This window comes from Liolophura sinensis, chromosome 7 (assembly GCF_032854445.1).
Source record: "Liolophura sinensis isolate JHLJ2023 chromosome 7, CUHK_Ljap_v2, whole genome shotgun sequence".
Taxonomy (NCBI): Eukaryota; Metazoa; Mollusca; class Polyplacophora; order Chitonida; family Chitonidae; genus Liolophura; species Liolophura sinensis.
In genome coordinates this window covers 39076660-39098451 of record NC_088301.1, presented here as the reverse complement: position 1 = coordinate 39098451, position 21792 = coordinate 39076660, and the positions used below count along the sequence as shown (strand labels likewise).

Genomic DNA, 21792 nt, shown 5'->3' with positions numbered 1-21792 from the left:
GTTATTATTAAATTATAAATTATTATTCAATTCTAAATTATTATTCCACTTTACCCTAACAAAAAAAAATCACAATAGACCAATCATGGACGACCTAATATAAATGAAAGAATGCTTATGACTTAACGCCTCAGCGGTAGTTTTTAAGTCATATCGTTCCAGTTTTTTTCGATATCGTAATGAGAACCTTCAAAAGAAAACAAAAACAGGACATACTTAAAACCATGTAAAATGAACCAAACCTTAGTTAAAACTCGAAACCAGCAGTATTTTTATAATATATAATCTAGAAAAGTATACGTGTATGTATAATAAACAATATTTTGTGATATCGGCCTATGACCCTCACATATGTAATGATATCATCGCCAGCAATGTTGTCAAATAAATCGCGTATAAGAGCCGACTGTGTAGAATCTGCCTAAAATGACTGAAGTCTACACAATCAGCTAGAAAATGCTTGACGCCGTACCGTGCGTCACATTCATCACACACTGGACCGAGTAGGATCAACTTGATTTACATCTTTTCTGAATATTCTGAACAATTGCATTTTTTTGCATTTTGATTAAACGCCATACTCAAGAATTTTTTACTTATAGGATGACATTCAGTTTCATGGGTTAAACTGGTGTCCACGACGTAAACCACCGAACTTTCCAACATGTGACGTATAGATGTAAATCCACATCATGTTTGTGCAAGACAAGTGGTCTTTCCATTTGTAACCAGCGTTCACTGTTAACATCCACTTGTAACCTCGTTTCATGGCTGAATGGGATTCCTCTGCTTGTTTCATGATTACTAAATATGGTGTAACCCCTGAAAATGACAGTGTACTAAATTAATTCTGCACCTTCAATCTATGTGGGCTCTGCCTGGTGTCTTTCCACGATAATGCTGGTAAAACTCGTAAAATGAAATATTCTTGAATACGGCGTAAAACACTAATCCAATATATAAATAAATCAGCCTATGTGTCACTTTTTGGCAACTCATGCTGTTACCAAGGACCCACGAGCAATGAGAATGGGAATATCTACAATTCACTGCCCATGGCTTGGTACGATGCATTTATTCATTGGGTTGGTGATTTACGCCGTACTCAAGGATATTTCACTTATACGACGGAAACGCACGACCATCCTCAGGTTTTTTTTACAAACATTCGGCTGAGTATGAACTTGCACCTCGTGTGACATAGCGAATGAGAGACAAATGTGTTTTGTGTGATATTATAGATTTCCCACTGTGTTGGATCTGAACTTGTATGGGAAACGAATTCTCGCTGCGAATTCTTAGTTGTGATGCTTTTTGATCTATTTTATGTGACTACTATACTAATTCCATTTCCATTTGGAAAAGAGAACATTTTTGCGTTTGCTTTCTGACATATAAAGTAACTGAACAGCAGTTTAGATTTTAAATCTGATAGAAGATGGGCAGGAGAGGATCAGTGTATATCGGGTGGGCATAAAAAATGGGCCGTACTTTGACACTCAATATCTTCGAAACCCTCTTACGTCAGCTTCTAAAAATTTACACGTTCAAAAGCCATTATGTCCTAAGTGTAATTTCAATTTCATCCTTTAAGATTTCTGTTCATGGGACCAAAATCAAAATAGAGTAAAAAACACATGTTCCGGACATTTCAAAATGATGTTCTACCTTGTTTTACTTGAAAAGGTGATTAACTGGTCCTCCATCTTCTCGGTAGACGGCGTGCAAACGTTTCTTCCATGAACTGACTGAGTCCCGAATCTCCTTAAGAGTCATTGTTTCCAGCAGTCCTTGATGCGTGTCACACAGGTGCAGCGCGTGCTCTACTCCTCATGACACCTGACAGGTGATGCAATGTGGGTCACCGGAAATTGCGTTTTTTGAGGCTATCTTTTCATTTTAACCCTGTGTACAGGCTACTCAAGCTATGACCTTGAAAACTGGTCAATATACTAACAAAATCATGCCATTTGAATGTCTAAAGTTTCAAAGGGTTTGAATCCAGGTTAATGGAGCAATACACCATCAAAGTACGGCCCAGCTTTTTTTTGTGCCCACACAATATATGTACCACAGTTATTGCATCCAAAAATAGCTCCATAATTCGGTTCACTGTATAACAGGCTCTTGCTCTTATGGGGAAACGCCAACGAAAACAGTAATAAAATCATTACGAATACAGTTTTTCTGCTCTTTATTTGAGCTGAAAGATATAGAAGTACAAAACTACGAATTTAATCCAGCTCTTGTCCAAGTAGGACCATTTCTACATATGACTTCTACTTTAAAAAGTCACACAGGAAACAATGTTGTATGTAATAATATAAGCTTAAAACATTCGTTAACACCAACCTTTACATATTCGCTTTTCAGCAAAACAAGGACTTCTATAAAAAACGATGTTTTCTGATGGCTTCTGAAAAAATAGCAATTTTTTACTGAAAGATTTATTTCTTATAAGACATAGTACAAAATATTTCAATTATTCCCTCATTAAATTTCGACATGGAGAAAATTGTCCTTTTCACACCGATAAAAACGGGGTGTTATGCTGCAAAACGATAAACAAATACTGCCAACCGATAAACTAACAGCAGTACTTTCCAAACAGATAAACAGTGTTATTGTGCAAATCTATAAACTAGTAGTGTTACTCTGCAAATCGATAAACCAATGATGTTACTTTGCAAACCAATAAACCAGTAGTGTTACTGTTCAAACCGATAAACCAGTAGTGTTACTGTTCAAACCGACAAACCGGTAGTGTTACTGTGCAAACCGATAAACCAACAAAGTTACTCTGCAAACCGGTAAAACAGCAGCATTACTATTCAAACCGATAAACCAGTAGTGTTACTCTGAAACCGATAAACCAGTAGCGTTACTATTCAAACCGATAAACCTGTAGTCTTACTCTGAAAAACGATAAACTAGCAGTCTTACTCTTCAAACCGATAAACCAGTATGTGTTACCGTGCAAACCGATAAACCAGTATGTGTTACAGTGCAAATCGATAAACCAGTAGTGTTACTCTGCAAACCGATAAACCAGTAGTGTTACTCTGCAAACCGATAACCCATGTAGTGTTACTCTGTAAACGTATAAACCAGTAGTATTACTCCGCAAACCGATGAACCAGCAATGTTACTCTGTAAACCGATAAACCAGTAGTGTTACTCTGCAAACTGATACAACCAGTACTGTTACTCTGTAAACCGAGTCAGCAAAGCTGTTTACTGTATGCATGTATATAACCTGTGTACATACAGAACAGTGTATGCGTGGGCGAATGATGTTTATAATACCTGAAGTGGTTCAACAAGCGACACTGTAAATGGAAGACATACCATCTGCTGTTAAGAGCATGTATATTTATATCGATCGCTACCGATAGCACTAAAGAAATATTTGCAAGTAACATACTAGTAATATACATGTATGCACACGCTTGATTATAGCAGAACGAGTCTGTCAGGTATATAATGCATGACAACGTAAAATTAATTTAGCGATATTAAGTATGGACAATGGGACGTAATTAGCAGTTTAGTTTGGGTCACCGAGGGAACAATTCCAATTCCTGGGTTGTGCTCCCCCAAACAACTTCTCAGATGAATTACAAAAAGGACACACGATAATACAAAATGGTATTGGGTTTCTTTTCTCAACAATCATGACAGTTGGGTCAAACGCCTGATTTCAGCTTGAATATATCCTGAATCATGAAGTGTAAGCGTATACTACACAGCGAAAAGATGCCTTGCACATGTATTGGATTACAAACATAGAAGTGACGGTTTATCACATTATAATGAAGTCATTTTATGCTTAACACGCAAAAATCTGTGATAAGCAAAACTAATGACACAAGCACTTTTTATGTATTGGTGTTTTACACCCATATTCAAAAACATTTCCAATACATGACTAAAATCTGGTCGAAGGGGAGTGAACCACACATAAAACAGAGGAATCCAGGGGCGTGGCAAAATCGATGTCAAGTCGCATCCAAGCTAGATTTGAACACACAACTACAGTAATAAAGCCGAGACTTTCCTCCAAGAAAAGCCATTATATAGCTCGGCCAACCTGTTCGATATAAAAACACGTATTAAAAAGTACAAAATTTACTACAACTACTTATTTGTTTATACATCATATTTTGATAACATCACACAAAAAACTTGTCTTATATGAACACAAACTTTTTTTTCCAATAAAATTCTATTTTCATATTTGAACAACACTACAATGTGTTGAATTAACGTAAGGTCTTGTGTGGAATGCTGTACACAATACTTGCGTTGCAAGACAAGTTTTTGTTGTACCTACACAAGTTAGGTTGATATGCATAAATGACCTCATTTGATTCAACATATGTTTGTGTTTTATGATTTTGTAACACATATATGTGTACTTCACATATATATAACTCGTATTTGTACAGGGGAAACACATTTCTGAGTTGAATGAACAACACAAGTAGTTATATCACATTTCGACACAAGTGTTTTTTTTGTGTGATTAGATAGATTTTAGGTTTTAACCTTGTCTTCTTCAACTGATGTTGGTGGATGATTTTAAAATTGATCATGCGGTAAATGGACTAAAATAAAAAAAAAGTAATGTTAATACCACACATGACGTCATCTGTCTGGTTCAAACTATCAACTTATATACATTTCAAATGTAAGTTACCAGATCGGTCTTATGTGCGTTACTTTATGAATACGGTACGATGGTACTGCTACTCTATAAAGAATATGGTGTCGTACATCTATACTTCAATCCACAGGCATACATTCTGGTTTTGTTTCCTTGTACACGCACCTGACAACATTGTTCTAATAACATTATCTTGTCTTGTCTTGAACCTACAATTGCTACTTTTACTCGGAAGAAAATGATACTAGTAACCTTCAAATAAGCTATTTGGATTATGTAATGCCTGGGATTGGCAGGTAAATGCGTGTCCACGAGTGTATGAAACCTGGAATTCTTATAAATATCCCATAAATCCGCACACAGGAGATTCGAGACCAGCTTTAATGAAGATTAATCAACGAATGTCTTGCTTATTAATCAACACCCGGATTTGTTTTACATTGAAAATTTACATTGGCGTCTTTCAAACTTTGGGAAAACCCTGAGTATTGATATCTATGATGTGGAATACTTTGTACTAGATTTGCTATAATAAAGCAGCACACTCATGTACATGAGGACGATAAGAAGAAAGCCAGCTAAAACGAGGAAAACGATAAACAGTATGAGGAAAACATTCTTCTCCCTCAATACTTCCTCCACATCAACAGACGGATCTCTCGGGCCAGGCGGAGTTTTCGGTGCGGAGGTAGTCTTGTCGATGTTGGGGTTCCAGTTTGCAAGGGTCCTGTTTATTTGGCTGTGTAAGTTCGGGATGACTGATGTCCAAAACTTTACCTCACGGGGTTTCAGGTTAAATCCCTGACCCATTACTGGGATGCCATTCTCAGAATACAACCTTGTGTATGCCTTTGTAATGTCGTTGTAAGGAAGATCCCCTTGCGCGGGCGGATTAAGCCAGTCGACTTGATTTAGGTCGAACGTACTGTAAAAATAAAATGAAAATTATTTTCTTGTGTGGATATTACCAGATATAACAGACTTTAAATTGAATCCACATGTCGAGTCCTGGAGACATCAGACACAGTTAGCGGCAGAATACTTAAGGAAAAGTATCTCTGTTTAGAAACAACAGCATTCCTATTTCTGCTATAAGGCACACGTGTATGCTACATTATTACTCAATACAACATGTCTAAAAATCGAAAATTAAAGACAGCTTTTTAAAAACTACCTTAAATTGGGAAGAAAAAATTACGTTCAGTTTACTTCAGGGAGAGGTAACCAATTAACAATTTTTTTGAAAATATTGGGCAAATAAATATATAAATAATAAAAAAACAAACAAATAAATAAAATCATGTACCTACCTAAATTTAACAAAATGACTCCATTGTTTCATCATAAGGTAACTCATGTTTTTGTCCTGTTCAGTGTAATTGAAGAGCGCATGTCCTCGCACCGGTGCTCCGAACAGATAGAAAAGATCCACACCATGTGGTACACCTGAGATTGAATCAAAATGGTAGACTTCACACTAATATTACTGATTGATAGGCGATACACATAACTGGGACCATGCCAAACACAATGCCACAAAGCTCAGATATATTTAAGGATTTATTATTCGCGTTGCATTGGGTTTGTATGGAATAACACCAACTCACAAGAAACAAACACATCGCATTATAAAATGTGCTATTCCAAAGGAATGAGTGTGATACCATCCTCCTTAGTTCCAGGTTGATCAAATTAATTATGTGCATTAAAAAGCAGCTATCTTTTAACAAGTAATATTACAATTATTATCATTTTAAAAAGAAAGGTATCATTAAATCGTCTGGTAAAGAGCCAACAGAAAAACATGATCCTGCCTTTTGTGACCGACAAATCATCAACTTTGAAAAGTTTATATGACTTTTTCTGATGCAGGCCTACCTGTTACTTCTGGAGCGGGAAACAAGTCTGATCTCCACTCAAATCTGTATTGATGGAGTGTTATGCTTCTGTTAGATAGAATCTGCAGTGTTTCTACAGTGGGAGCATCAAACAAGGAATCGCCGTAAGCCTGAAAACATTTTTTTAAACATAGCGTTTGCTAATTGTAATATTTATATGAAAGACTCGGTGTATATGCTGCATTTTGATGTAATTTTTCAATTAATTCGAACTTTTTACCCTTATCGATAAAGCTTGTTCAGTACAATGTCTACAAGATGGTGCGTAAGAACATTTTTGGTAGCAAAGCCTTTTTGCAGTAGCCTACTTGAAGAATTTTCTGATCATGATATTTTACTGAATGTAAATCAAAGAAATGGGCCTATTACTCACCCGGCTGGCAATTCTCATATCTGTTGTTGAATTTTCCGGAACATCCAGGTCAGTGTATTCAAACCGTACGAGCTCTGGAAGAAATCGGATTCACTGACTCTTAATAATAGTCGCTTACAAAACAATGGGTTTTTGTTGTTTAATGTTTGGACTTCTTAATACCGAGGAAAGGAAAGGATATATTATATGGCTTGGTACACTTCTTGTGAGATCATTGTCATATCACAAGAGAATGGAATGTGTTTTACGTGCACACTCGTTACTTTTTTTACCATGGAGACAACAATCTCTACACATGCAAACCCTTTCCAGCTATAATATTTATCAAATAAAATCAGTGCAATCATACATAAGCACAGTCATTTTAGTGTAATTGCTCCGGATGTCATTCTGCTTTGCAGTAGATCGGTTATTTCAAGCTGCGTATTGAAAGTATTAAACACAAAACATTTCATTCTAACCTTTTAGTTGAATGGCTGCCGGTAATACATGATTCAAAATCAGCAGGTTAGAAATATTTTCGAATCCTTTGAGGTCGAACGCTGTAAGTAAAACAATAACGAAAGCCTATTTCACACAAATATACAGAAACATATACATGTATAGATTTTTTAAGAGTCTTCATTATTTTGAAATTTTAGGTTTGTTTTATTCTTACGTTAATATTTAGCTATGTAGTGAATTATTAATGCTTGGCTAGAAAAATCATATTGTGTAGCCACTAGAATCTTAGCGTTTAGCTGGCTAGTAATATGATGCTGATTGGATAGTAAAATTTCATTGACAGGTAATAAAATCTTACCCCATTTCCCTGCTTCATCCCTGGTCGTTCCGATCATGAAAGTGTCGGCGTTTAGCTCTGCTTGTTGAAGCAAATTTTTAGTTGTATCCGGCAGAACCTTATCGCCCAGAACAACCCGGAAACTGATACCAGTCGTAAAACTGTAACAAAGCAGACATAAAATCTTCCACGCATTGCAAACAGCAAACAACAATTAAACAACTGTTGCTTCTTTGTAAGAGACAGTTATCACTTTTTGGATTAATTTCTGTTTAAATTCTTGTTGTTAACTGTTGTTGTTTAACAAATGAAGAAACGGAGCTGAGTTGGGGAAAGTGCGAATTGTAAATTACTAAAGTAACTTAAACGTTTTACTCAAGGCTTTGGTACGTATTCCTTAACCGACACAGTGAACTTTATGGAATAGTTTTCTTGAAACAATGCTAGGTGAGAATGCTAAGTTCCTCGACATGATCACATCAAGTTAAGCAATCCTTTCCATGTTGCTAATATAATACATTCATTGCTACTGTTTTGTGCGCTTTTATTAAACTGATCGACGAAGGAAGGGAGTTAACTCTAGTTGTCAGACTGGATATTTATTCAGAGAGGATGTACTATTATATACCCTCAATTTTGTACCACCCAGTTATTTATTAACAAATATTAGCATATTAATTGCTACCATAAAAGAAAAAAACTTGTCATACAGTATATTTACATAAATCTAAGGGGTTATTTTAAAATGACTTTTTATACTCTTCATTTCCTTCACATCTGTGCCTTTGGGGAATTAATACGATGTGTTGTTCGTCATGGATGGGTACATTTAACAATGACAAATGTAAGCACTAAAGCATGAAAAATTCGAAACACGATAGTTTACGAATGCATATGTGCTGGAACATACGTAAGGACTGACGTGTGTTTGTTTTCGTACACGGTGAACCATTGTAGACGCTCCAAGTTAATACTTGAAAGACCCATGTCCAAAATACCGTTCATCATAAACCACCAAAGAACCAAGAAAGTGTATAAAAATTTAATTGGGCGAAAAAGAGGCAAGACATGCTTTAAAGGTACATTCATGGACAGTATTCCGCTGGCATAAGTTTTCCTTTCAGGCATCAGATTGTACGTGCCATATGTGTTAACTTGCTACCTTATTTCATCAAAAGATAGTAGTTGTCTTATTAGTTTGCCAATTTGGAAAGATAGTTCATCAGGGGGAAGCTGAAAATTCTACAAAATAAACCACAGTAAAAAAGACCCTGCAAATGAACGTTACAATGATATACTACATCATTTGATAACCAAATACGGGTACAATAAATGTCCTTTATCACTGTGACAAAAGAATATTTAAGGAAACGAAAAATGGAAAGCTGCTCTTATATTTGCTTTAAACCACTGGTGACCCTTTGTGCTTTCGGTGAGATCTACCACATTTTGAACATCTGCTCTGCTTGATTAAGACTGGCCCTCTAAAACATTCCATAATTATCATCGTTACTTACTTGGTAACTTTTTAAAAGAGGAATAACTTCCACTTTCTTCAGACATTGCTTGACCCCAGTAAGTGTCAACTCTGTACAGTTAAAATGTTTTCCCAATGAGATCACTTCCTTCATTGAGTCGTGATCTGGCCATCTATGCGTCAACACGGACGAAGGAGATCCACTTTGGGATATCGCTGTTCGGAACAAACCTATGAAAGGAAATATGCAGTGCGTTTTATGCGTTTACCTTTTGACTGTCTGGTGTCAGATTTTTGCTCCTGGATGTCATAATACGTAGTATATCCTGTTTATACACTGACTTTTTAACTTGACAATGCCGACTTACCTTTGCAGTAAAGACGTTTTGTATCTTTAATGTACTGAAAAACACTTAATATACACTCAAGGTGTCACAACTAACAAACTGAAGTAATATCGTCTCCTGGGACCGATTCTACCAAACAAGTGTTAAGACAGATCTGTCGTGATTGTAAAAATGGGATCTTAGACAATGCTTTAAATTGACTTTTGTCAAAATCATGGATTGCTTTGTAAACTCTGTTAATGTACTTGTTAAGCAACTTGCAATGTTTGTTCGACAAATGGCCGTACAACAGCTGCTAACATATGACTGTGATGTAAATACAATTTATAGAATGCACAATAACTTGTACTATTAAGAAGGCCACTCTCACCTTTGGCTAGAGGAGAGACGAGAAGTACACCGACGTCCATGGAGGCGGCGCTGTGCCCCATCACAGTGACTTTAGTCGGGTCGCCATTGAAGGAGGCGATATTGTTCTGTACCCAGCGGAGAGCCGCGATTTGGTCCAGGATCCCGTAATTTCCGGGGAAGTCTGGATGGCCTGTGCCCAGGAAACCTGCAAAAATAAAGCAGGGAGATTAAAACAAGGAACTGGGCCAAGCTTGCTTTGCGGACTTTCATAGCACGAAGTCCAGTTTATTTCAATTAGTTGCCCGGTGGGAGACACAGCCTGCTTACACTGATGACATGAGAATCAAGAGAACATCGCCATGCTAGCTAGGAATATCCAGCATAGTTCCAACCAGATTGGAGGTTTGCTCTGCCGTTGTTGTATTCAGTTCATGCATGACCCCTCCGAGACAGCGTCTCAACAGGATATTTATAATCGTTCCTGAATGTGGAGCACAGAGTGGATCCATGCTCTAAGAACTTTACGCATAACTGTTTTCTATCACGCTGACTTTAAACCAAGTTCAGAATTGTCTGTAGTCATCGTGTAAGACACGTGTGTATCAACCATACGATTTGAAAGGTATGCGCAGTGAGCAAACTCCGAAACGTTATTGCTAAGTAATCTGAGAAAAGCTGAGATGTTTTAACAAAGCACACAAGTCTAAGGTTGTAAACAGTGTTGCTGAAAGAAAGTAGGTCAAGATCAGAAATTACTTTACAGAAGGCAGTCCGGCGAGCAATCCAATTTCCGAATGAGTTCACCAACAAGTGGAAATGTATAGAGGAAAGCGGCATGGCTCCAGACAATATATCAAGGCATGCTGAATGAAATACAACATGATAGACAAACCATTCCAAAGAAACAATGGACATTTTTAACAGGATTATATACAGTTTTTCAGTAGACCAGCTGTCCAAGCAATCATTAAAAATTTATTTCTGTAATTACTAATATATCACATTTGGCTGCTTTGCCTAAGGTTAATATTTTTTTTAATATAGGTGCATAATTTTCAAAATTCAGTCCTTATATTTTGTTAGCTCGAATTATCAGAAAACAACGTTGAAAACTTGCGAAAATCTGTTTAAAACTCAAGTTAACCCACGATCAGTACCAAGGAAAAACAGATTGAATTTATCAGTACAGTTTAATAAACCCATAGGACTATATACTATGATAATTGTTGTTATCAGTTATCGGTATATTTACCCAGCGCTGCCAAGCGGTAGTTGATGGTAACCACAACGATACCCCCAGTAGCTGCTAACACGTCACCATCAAACATATTAGCTGTACCCACTACATTTGAGCCACCGTGTATGAAGACCAATACTGCCAGAGGCTCGCCGTCGTTCTGTCCATACGTCGTTCCACTAGGAATTTTGGTGTCGTTAGCGTTACGGGGAACGAAGGTCCGTGTGCCATTTGACAGCTAAATACAGACAAAAAAACGGACAAGATATCACAACTGCCTTTCAGTGACCTAACTACTTGAATGAGACATTGTATATTAACGGAACATACGCCTACATGCTTAACGAAAGTGTCCTGTGTCATTTGTGGCAAAACGTCATAGAAAAATGGAGACTTTGGTGTCGGTTCAACATTTATTTGATCCCTTTATTCTGGTTTACATATGAAAGGACTCTTGCATTAAAAGACGTGAAGTAATATGGTAATATAACAAGTGAGATAAGGGAACGTTGAAGTAATTGAATATTATGAAACCACTTGTTACATGCATCTACATATTATTACCTCATGGATCACACCGAGGTATAAAGGGGTTTGCCATATCCTACTTTGTGTAGGTAAACGACGTCCCATCCTAATCAATCTCTTAAGTCCTTGTTTAAGTACATTTTATTCTATTTTTTGCTTTCTTTACATTAGTTGGTATACAAATGTCTGAATGAATAATTGCTTATACATTAAATGTATTTCCGTTTTATTTTTCAATCGTATGAAACATTTCTGATAATAGTTATTACAACCACATTAACTGATATCACAATGAACAGGTATGACAAACACTTGGTGAAGATTTAAATTTGAAGACCACAAAAACAGGTGAACAATTCATACAATAAGGTAATGTTAAGTTCAGCTTGTATACAAAGCTTCAGAATATATCTGAATTACTTAACTCATTCCATGGACATTCCCAAAGTATTTTAATGAATCCATTACTTTTGTACCCTTGAAAGCTTACATTCCATCCATTAGCAATACTGACATTTAACTTACCAACTAGTACTAAATTGACGGCTTGCCATCACCGTGCTCAGGTTTTTTCTTTCAATGTGTGACAATGACAATAACTTATGAGTGATCAGTTCAGGGTTTACAACAACTATATTACAATACCGTACAGGAAAGAAGCGCGCCTAATTTAGAACCTCGCATATTGCCGATGTAAAGAATGTTGGAAGGCGTGCACAGTTAGACCTTATATAAACGTCATCACAACTGAAAACTGCGAAGAGGACACCTATAGAGAAACATAAAATTACGAAGATTCATTAGTACATACAACTGGTACGAAGACGTTGAGATAAAGGCAATCCTCGTCTGTTTGGTTGAAGTCAACCCGGTGCTCCGCGATATACGACATGTCTTCATCTATTTGAGGACAGGCAGGATGCAGTGTGAGCGTTTCCAAGACTTCCGGTTCCCACGGCGACATCACTATTGGATCCTGAAAAAATAAATATCGATGTAGCAGAATTCAGGTAAATATTTCATAACGGAATGTTGTTTTTTTTTTTACAACACAGTACATGTATAATGAAAATATAAACAAACTGAAATATTTTACAGGATTTCATCTCAATTTAACCTTGTTACGTATGTGATGGACTTTCTCACCATCGTTGAGATTTATTATCACAACTGAAATATATTTGGGACGCTTATCTCTTCCTGCTTCCATTCTTCTAAAAATGTAAAGGACTGCATGGCCTCAGTCAGATTGGTTCATGGTAAAACTGTAAGCCCACTATACAAACTATATCCAACATATCCTTCCCCAAATATAATAGCTTGCCTTAAGAGAACGAGTTCGTTACGTGTCAGACAACATAAATCTGTCTGTTCTATCTTTAAACATGACATGTTTGAGAATGATCTCACATGAGCTCCCATACAACTTGTGCGGACGAGTGGAAATCTGGTTATACAGGTAGATTCAATGTAGTCAGCGGGAAACTTTCATAGTGCTTCGGTGAATACCACGCAGTATGAATGTTTCCCGACCTTTCTTTAGGAGCCCAAAAGTATTTCATGAATGTAAAAAAAAGAAAAAGAAAAAAAAAAAGCAACATTGAAAATCTAACCATTTTTCCTGAGGGGAAATATGTGTAGGTTTTGGTCTGTGTGCTCTGGTAGATAATATTGATATCTTTTCATGCCTATCAGCATATACCGCAGTCATGCCCAGAGGCTGGCTGAAAATAGTTTACAGACTTACAGACTACATATCATTCAGTATATGACAGAGACATTGCAGTAAAAAAAAGTTACAAATGTTTCTGCACGTCTGTTGTGTACAGAACTATAAGTAAAGAAGGACACATGTTCAGACTACACAGAAGCAAGTTATGAACAGTGTTTGCACAAAGAAAGAAAATAGCTATACTCCTCATTACAAAACATAAGAGACAACATCGTTGCAGATCGGCGACAATTACACAAGAGTTTGGTCAAATGTTCGAAACATTTGTAGAGGTATAATAACTATTGACATGTAAAGCCTTTATGGGTAATGAAAGTCAGCAGAAAGATAACGTAATTATAAAAACAGCAATTGTTTTAAATCCCGGAAAACAAGGGACAGATGATAGTGTATCTCTAAAATATCGAGAGAATATGTGTTCTAGACTTTGTGATACAAAAGGAATATGGAGAATAAAACTATAGCAGTGACAACATTTTGATAATTGGCACTTAGTCACATGTAACCGATGAAATACGGTCTCTCCTCACTTTACCTCACTTGTACTTTTAATTCTTACTGTTTATGTAAATGCTTCACCCAGCGACCTTTGGATGGTCGCAGATTTCCACCGGACTTTACCCTGTTTTCCCCTACCACAATGCTGACCGCCGTCGTATAAGTGAAATATAAAATAAATACGGTAAATACAATATGTAGCAGCAACTTGCACAATCCCTTGTAAACTTAAGCATAGTTAGGTACAAATAAAATGCAGTGATGTTAATTTATTAGACGTCACCGATCAAGAATTACTCATAAAATGTTTTACTGACATCACATTTAAGAAACAATTCCACGAAAACAATACAAAAGGAACAGGAATCGAGATTGCTAAGCCTATCATCAGAATCTTGGCTTATACAAGCATACAACATAAAAGACTATCATTCGTGTACACCGCAGGAGATTTCATCTTGTGGTTACAAACAAGATTAAAAAAAAACATTTTAAAAAACCGAAACAAATCTTGCCCTTAATACTCCAGCGTATAGGTTTATGGTTAAATCTTATGTAGTTTTACAAGTTTCGATTGGAACATATAGCAGCCATTCACTTTTCTCTTACGAGAAATGTTTCTTCTGTTTCGAAAACAGTATAGGTGCTCTTATACACCTAACACGTTATTCATAAACTTCTGTCAGTTTTAATAGACAAACTACGCCTACTATATAACTTCACAAGACACAACAAAGAGAGTGAAAAAAAAAACGCGGATTAATCTATTCCTACGGATACACAGTATTCAAAATATGCTGTAAAATTAGGGCAATGTAAACATATTTCACGTGAGTAATCAACAAGTAGATTTATCCTGGCTCAATCGTGTCGGCAGATTCATCTTTAGTCGGTTGAATGTTACATACTTCATATGAATATGGAATGTTTGGAGTTCTGTGCATCCATTAATTATCATATAAATACCATTATTCTTTAAAGGGAATATAATCTCACACAACTTGTCGTGGCGAATAAATAATGTTAATCGTGTGTAAGTCGTGTCATACTGAACTTTATATGAGCCATATGATATTAGAAAACATTCGATAATTTATACAGTTTTAAGTACAGAAGAATTTTATATGGTTTTTATACACCAATAATGAAGACAACGCGTGATATTAAATTAGATTACATAAGGCTAGTCTTACCCAGAGGGCTTTCTGTTCTAGCTATATCCATTGTGACGAGTCACTTTTTTGCTTGGTCTAGAGTATTGCCTCCATTTTTACGGCTTTTCGGCATGGTGTATGCACACTAAATTCAACACAGCATGGTTCTTATTGTTGAAATGTGAGCTTTATTTACACACAGGTGCTTCTAAAGTTAAAAAAAAATCACCTGCATTTGTTCAGTATATGATGACTATAAACTCGAGAATATGATATCATTTGCTGATTACGTCAGCAGTGTGACGCAGATACCGCTAATTCAGAAAGATTACACCTCACATGCAAACGCCAAGTGTAAATTCTTGCATATACGTATGCGCCATGAGTAAACTACGCAGCAAACAAAAAGGAAATGGCTATCGATTGTAACTTTCGTGACGCTTACATTTTATTTCGACACTGCTGAAATGAGGAGCTTAACTTACGAATAATTTGACATAACAGACAATCTTTCGGCTAAGATCGTGAGATTTAACTAAATCATGAAGCTGGTATTACCCAGAGGCGCGTCTGATAAAAGTATTCGACTTATATTTTAATTTCAGTAATATTTTAATTTCTTTCTAAGTTGGGCGTGGAAGTAGCGAATGAACATCGAATGACGTCAGGTTCCCTTTCTCTGCTTGAATACTTGCGTAGATCAAACTCAGCATTCGATATTCAATATAATGTATTGCGTTAAGCCACAATCATCCATTCAGTAAAACGTATGGCTGATGAGAATATTGGGAATTAAACAATATATACTTATCCAATACATGTGTTGCAGTGCCCCTGTTGGAAAGTAATCTATAATGCTCCACTCTTGATAAATAATCATGTACAATGAGTGTGCAAGTATGTTTTAAGTTTTTCTCTGTATGGGCCATTTGAGGTATACCTGTGGGACACGTGTATGATAATGTAAGTAACATCCGATGGTTACTCTTCTGCTCTGACGAATTTCCTAGAGTATCGATATGGCATGGTAGTGATTGCAGATGCAGCATGATCTATTTTAATACATCGCTGCTGTAAGCTTTTAGGCATAATAAATTCTGATTACCCTGCGCACGATCATTTTCACTCATGGAGCAGCAGTTAGGAAAAAGGGTGGGGGGGATTTGGAGCACCTCAAGACAAATAAGTTTTGTAAAGAAAAGATTTTGGAGTTGTTCTGCATTTGCTGAAAGGATTCGTGGTCAAAACACTATTAACTTATCACTAACTGATTAAAATCACCAGGGTAACTGTAAATGACGGCGTGAGGGAGAAAACAGCGGTTGTATAGTACTGGGTTGTTATGTAAATGAACTAACTTCACTAGGAACTTATCAGAGTGGGAAAATCAACTAGCTGATATTTTAAGCAGAGTGGAGATTTCCAATTAACCTCTCAGCTTTGTAGCATAGAGAAAATGCATACTTAATTGGACCTGTAGTTTAAGTGTTCCAGATTCTTTATGTATGTTGTACAGTTTAATTAAAATTGATTTCATAGCATAAAGTATTTAGGTCAGATAATTAAACAGCTACAGCTTATTAAACATTCCATTTTGAATTGAGTGCCCTGTAGGAGTGTTATTTAAAGGCGAGGCCTTTGCCTTCAGATTAGAACTAATGAATGATTATAGCTTAACGCCACGCAGGCAATATCTCAGTCATACCTTTACATTAGAAATACATATTAGACTACATGAATATAGTTGTACAAGACAGAATCAGATCTCTTACAATCACCAGTAGGAAAAAAACTGGACTAATAAACTGAACTGTGTTGACTTTCCTTGCATATTTCTTTAAGAACATATCGAATATATGGGCAAAAATACGTTTTTTTAAAAACAATTTTGTGACTACTATATACACCATATATGGACTGGTGTTAGACTGATGATTTTATTTCAGATATTTAATGAGCCAGCCCCTTCCCCTCCCCGCCCCATACATATTTCTTCATATGTTATCGTTGCACGACATAAATGAAAGTATTGTTTAGCCTTTGCATTCAATGACTTATACCTGTGGAATACAAATGAAGGTGACCAATTTGCACGACCACAAATCATATGAGATATATCCTGAAAATACGTTTAGTTATAACATTCATTTGTCTTTTTTTTTAATTTACAATTACAAAACATTAGTGGAAAAATCTTGCTTGTTTGAAGTTAATACAAGAATGAATAAGGTGAGTTGTGTATATATATATATATAGTTTTCTTATAGTCTTTCTTGTAGTCTAATCAAAGCTCAAATAACCGGGCTTATTTTCAGTCCATGTGACTGGTTTCAAAACCGTATGGTTTCAGTTAAATCCCCTGTACAGTCCATGATAAAATGTTTTACAAGTTGCACCGATTTGTCTTCGTTACTCTTCCGTGATAGGAGTGTTGTTATTTGAAACCACCGTTTAGTCGCGCTAGTCTTTGGCGTATTAACTGAGGTCATCTCGACAAACCCTGTCTGCTGACCTGTTATTACTTTTCACATTCGACAGGTGAGTGTTTACAAGTCACACCTGCCAGGTACACAGGATAGACAGAACGTCTATACTGATCCAGGAGAAATTGTGTCACGAACAATGAATGTATGTAAATATAACTCAAGACCAGATCCAGTGCGATCTACTTAATATGTAGCCTGTAGAAAGATCGTGCCTCGGCATATACTTTTATACTACTTTCCATTAACAGATCAGTGAGAATGCCATATACGTTACAAGAGGTACGCGAACATTTATTTGCAGTTTAGTTTTCAGAACTTCTCTTTAAAGGAAAGCGAATGCTTTCATAATAGACCACTGAACAGACATGGTGGCAGTGAATGTGGATATGAATGAGAGTGTAAATAGTGGGGATATATACCCCTTAAATCAACAAATCGCGGTTCCATTCATGAAATGTCAATACGCCATCAAACCTTTCACAACTTTGTATGTATATATAACGTAATTTTACGCTTACATGAGTAGCTAATCTAGGCATTTATATATATATATATATTAAACATGTTTCCGTAAGAGCTATATAAGTCCTTTTATATTTTCAGTATGAAGAGAATATACGATGGTACCCTATGGGACAGGAAAAGCAAATACCATTCAGATATTGTAAAATGTCATAAACGTCGTTAATATATGTATGTATATGTATATATAATATGTGTTATGGCTGCAAGATCATCTGTGACAAAATCCATACAATGCTTGGAATAAAATGTCCATACGACATTGAATTGTTTTCTAAAGTTTGTAGCTTTTCCTTTCTGGATGAGAACTGTTGCCAAGTGGAAGAGAACTTTTAGTGGACTATTTTAGTAGACACACTTCTTTACTTGGTAAAAACGCTTCTGACCTGGCTGAAAGATCTTCACTTCATGTGATACAAGAGGCTGCTGTGACAATAGATACCATACATTTTGTATTCATTTCTTCCGGTCGTTTGTGTACTACTCCTAACTAAAATACCTCTGGTTAAAGTATCTTTTTTCTCCATCTTCATCCATGGCCTAAAGAGCTGAAACGAGGCTTCACCTGGGTGAATAGTTTATGGCCAGGGTTTATTCACCCTGTTACATGAAACCTTTTTCCAGCCAGGCGACAACGTTTTCAAACTGATGTAAATCATGGGTTATATAATTTAGAATTATATAGTTTAAAATGTCGTATGTCGGCCGCCACACCTCTCACAGTACACAAAACACACCTGGACAGAGTTATAGTTATGCAATACGAAAGGGATCCAGTAGAAACGGTCATGTAACGATATCCGTTATTTAAACGGCATTTAAAAGAAGTCTGTGACACATGGTAATGCCTGCTAAAAGCTGTGTTCTTGAACTAGAACTCCCACCGGACCCCACCCTTACCCATCACGGGCGGCGGACTAGTTCGAAATTAAGGCCGTCAGTACTAAACATTTATTCAGCGTTGTTTTCGAACGGACCATTAAGGCGACCCACTTTTATAACCTCGTGATGAAAAAGATTAGACATCAACATTAAACTGCATCTTTCTCGTGAAAAAAAAAAAAATTATTTAGTCTCAAGGGAATACTGTTAGACACTTCTGGTCAAAATCGAGCAGTTTACTAGAAGAATAACATTATATGTTTTCTAAATGAAGACGTTGAATAAACACGTACAAATCTGACCTGCTCACAATTTCCAGGTCGGGCAGCTCGTTCTATTTTAGACGACTTTGAGAAAGATGAAAATTGACCTGCAAACCCCTGCGTTCATTGTGTTACGGTTAAACAGCTCTGTAATGTTGAGGACAATCTATTCGCTGACGTATATACATGTATGTCTATATTTCAGATTGGTAAATAATTTATGGGTCATTGTTTTTTTTTCTGTCAACAAAAACATTTCAGTATATGAAATGTGTTCTTGAAGTGTCGCACTTAGAATAGTTACAATGCAGAGAATCTTAATTATCACTGACTTCGCGTTAACCACAGAAAGGTAATTCTGTCAATGGTTTGTTCACGTGGGACATGGAAATTATATTCAAATGTAAGTATTTGGTATGTTTTAAAATTTTAATCAGAAGCAAGAAAATCCGACGTGGAAGACTCACCTCAAAACGAAGGTCTCCTACAGGTGGTGTGGCATACGGAATACCAAAATACTTCTCCACCTGAACGCTGGTCGGTAAAGGGTTGTCTATCGAACCCAGAACTTGTCCTGAAGTCGTATTTCTGATCACAGGTAAACTGTTGACCTGTGCTCTGCATAAGGGCAACACCAATAATACTGTCAACAACAACATGGTGAGGTTTGTTACCACCAAAGCAAACAGGGGTGAGACACTGTCTTGATTGTGTGACTTATCCCGGTTATCATTTGATTACGGGCAGCCTCAGTGACTGGCGGAATGACTTGTCGCCCAGTGCTTGACTTGGGCTCCACTCGCGGGTCGGTAGCCAAGAGTAAAACTGTTATCTGGGTGTGGAGGACTATATGATCTAATCCCAACGACGTCTCCAACTTGACTTCACCTCGTCAACCACACAGATGTCTATCGCGTGCTATTCAGCTTAACGTTATAAGGTTGCTGGGGTTTCCGCTCGACTGCACAGAAAACCTGAGGACTATTGTATAGTGCTCTTCTGCTTCGACAGAGGCTAAACAATGCTTAATGTTGTCAATCCCGAAATGTGCAACCCATACCGTGCGCTTGGACCAGAGCCGCCCATTCATTTGTCAATCACTATATGAATATATCATAGGACTGGAATAGCTTAATGACTCAGGAGTATGTCTTAATATACTCAGTATGAGGTACCTCTCCTTGGACTGTCAAACTACATTTTAAACGTCCACGTAACCTCGCCAATTCAAAGGGATTGTATGAACAACTGCCAGATTAGTTGACGAGGCTATTGTTTCGTTGGGCCGGTTGACTACGTGGTTGGTTGATGGTTGATTGGTTGATACATTTATCAGTTACTTGATCAGTTTACTGCTTGACTGATCACTCTACGATTCCATGAAATGTTTTACTTTTTTTTAATGAAAAGAGATTTATCCAACGTGTTGACTTAGTGATATTTCATTTACAGCACATTTATTATGACCAACATCCCAGTGTTTAACATTATAAATATAAAAACTAAAAAAGTCTAATAAAAACGTTAATAACCACGCATGAAATAGACACCTATAAATGTCATTTAATATTCTCCTAATTAAGTGCACATGCGTAATGAAGACATCCTTTTAAAAAAGGAGAATGTTCTTCACATATGACCAATGGCTATGATGTTTGCTAAGATTTGCGTGAGTAAGTTTTTCGAATGCATTTAAAATAGTGCACAGCACTCGATTTTTATTGTTTGGTTGTATAGAATAATAAATGCGTTAACGGATAGTTGACAATGTTAACAACTTCTCAAAATTGTGACTAATTGTAGTAGGACGGTCCATTAAACAAGCGGAAAGCATCACATCCACATCCGTTAATCATAAACCTCGCCCTGGTTATTGCTTATGGCTACAGGGATAGGTCTCACCACTATGCCTGAAGACGAAGGTTTACTGCTTGGTCAGTGATGTCATAAAACCTGTCTCTGAAACCACATATCCATGAAAATTTGATCAATATTATCCGAAATATAAAGCTGGTAGGCGTTGTTGGATTCATCATGTGATTCAGTAAAGCGTGGGATATATAAATATACCAAAATGTCAATATTAATATACCACGATCGCACCCAGAAATGAGATTTCATGCTAACTGATTTACAGTTCCTATGTTAGTTGTAGTGTATACATTAATTTACTTAAAAAAATAAAAATCATGTGCTTAAGTGGGGTCCTGTTATAGTGCATTGGAAATGCAGGATTATAAGGTATTACTGATCTCACAATGCACTGAAATACCCAGCGGTACCTAGCCTTACTGACTAGTGGTGTTGAACGACAGGTCCAGCGGATCTGTGATTAGCTGCAGTCGGTTTAAAACATTGTCATTGTTTGATATTTATTTATTTGATTGGTGTTTTACGACGTACTCAAGAATATTTCACTTATACGACGGCGGTCAGCATTATGGTGGAAGGGGGTTGCTGGTAGACCTTCCCACGTACGGCCGGAGAGGAAGCCAGCATGAGCTGGACTTGAACTCAAAACATTGGTGAGAGGCTCCTGGGTCATTTACGCTGCGCTAGCGCTTAACCACGGAGGGCCCCTTGTTAGGACTTGCATT

General features: G+C 36.8%; 1 protein-coding gene across 1 annotated transcript; it reads right to left on the bottom strand.

The window, feature by feature from the left end:
* Window positions 1-2191: 2191 nt before the first annotated feature.
* Window positions 2192-20081, bottom strand: LOC135470903 (pyrethroid hydrolase Ces2e-like). The gene is made up of 11 exons (XM_064749952.1): window positions 19663-20081; window positions 12470-12634; window positions 11146-11368; window positions 9913-10098; window positions 9236-9426; window positions 7740-7902; window positions 7399-7479; window positions 6938-7011; window positions 6545-6674; window positions 5977-6112; window positions 2192-5591 (listed from the first exon to the last, which is right to left on the bottom strand). The coding sequence occupies exons 1-11, from the start codon at window positions 19852-19854 to the stop codon at window positions 5162-5164; spliced, it is 1971 nt and encodes a 656-aa protein (XP_064606022.1). The 5' UTR covers window positions 19855-20081; the 3' UTR covers window positions 2192-5161.
* Between the last annotated feature and the right edge of the window lie 1711 nt (window positions 20082-21792).

Excerpts from the sequence above, each read along its gene's own strand:
- LOC135470903 (XM_064749952.1), bottom strand. The coding sequence starts at position 19,854 with ATGTTGTTGTTGACAGTATTATTGGTGTTGCCCTTATGCAGAGCACAG. Across the intron at positions 10,099-11,145 it reads CTACCGCTTGGCAGCGCTGG|GTTTCCTGGGCACAGGCCAT; the intron begins GTAAATATACCG and ends TTATTTTTGCAG. Across the intron at positions 7,012-7,398 it reads GGCAGCCATTCAACTAAAAG|AGCTCGTACGGTTTGAATAC; the intron begins GTTAGAATGAAA and ends GATTTCTTCCAG.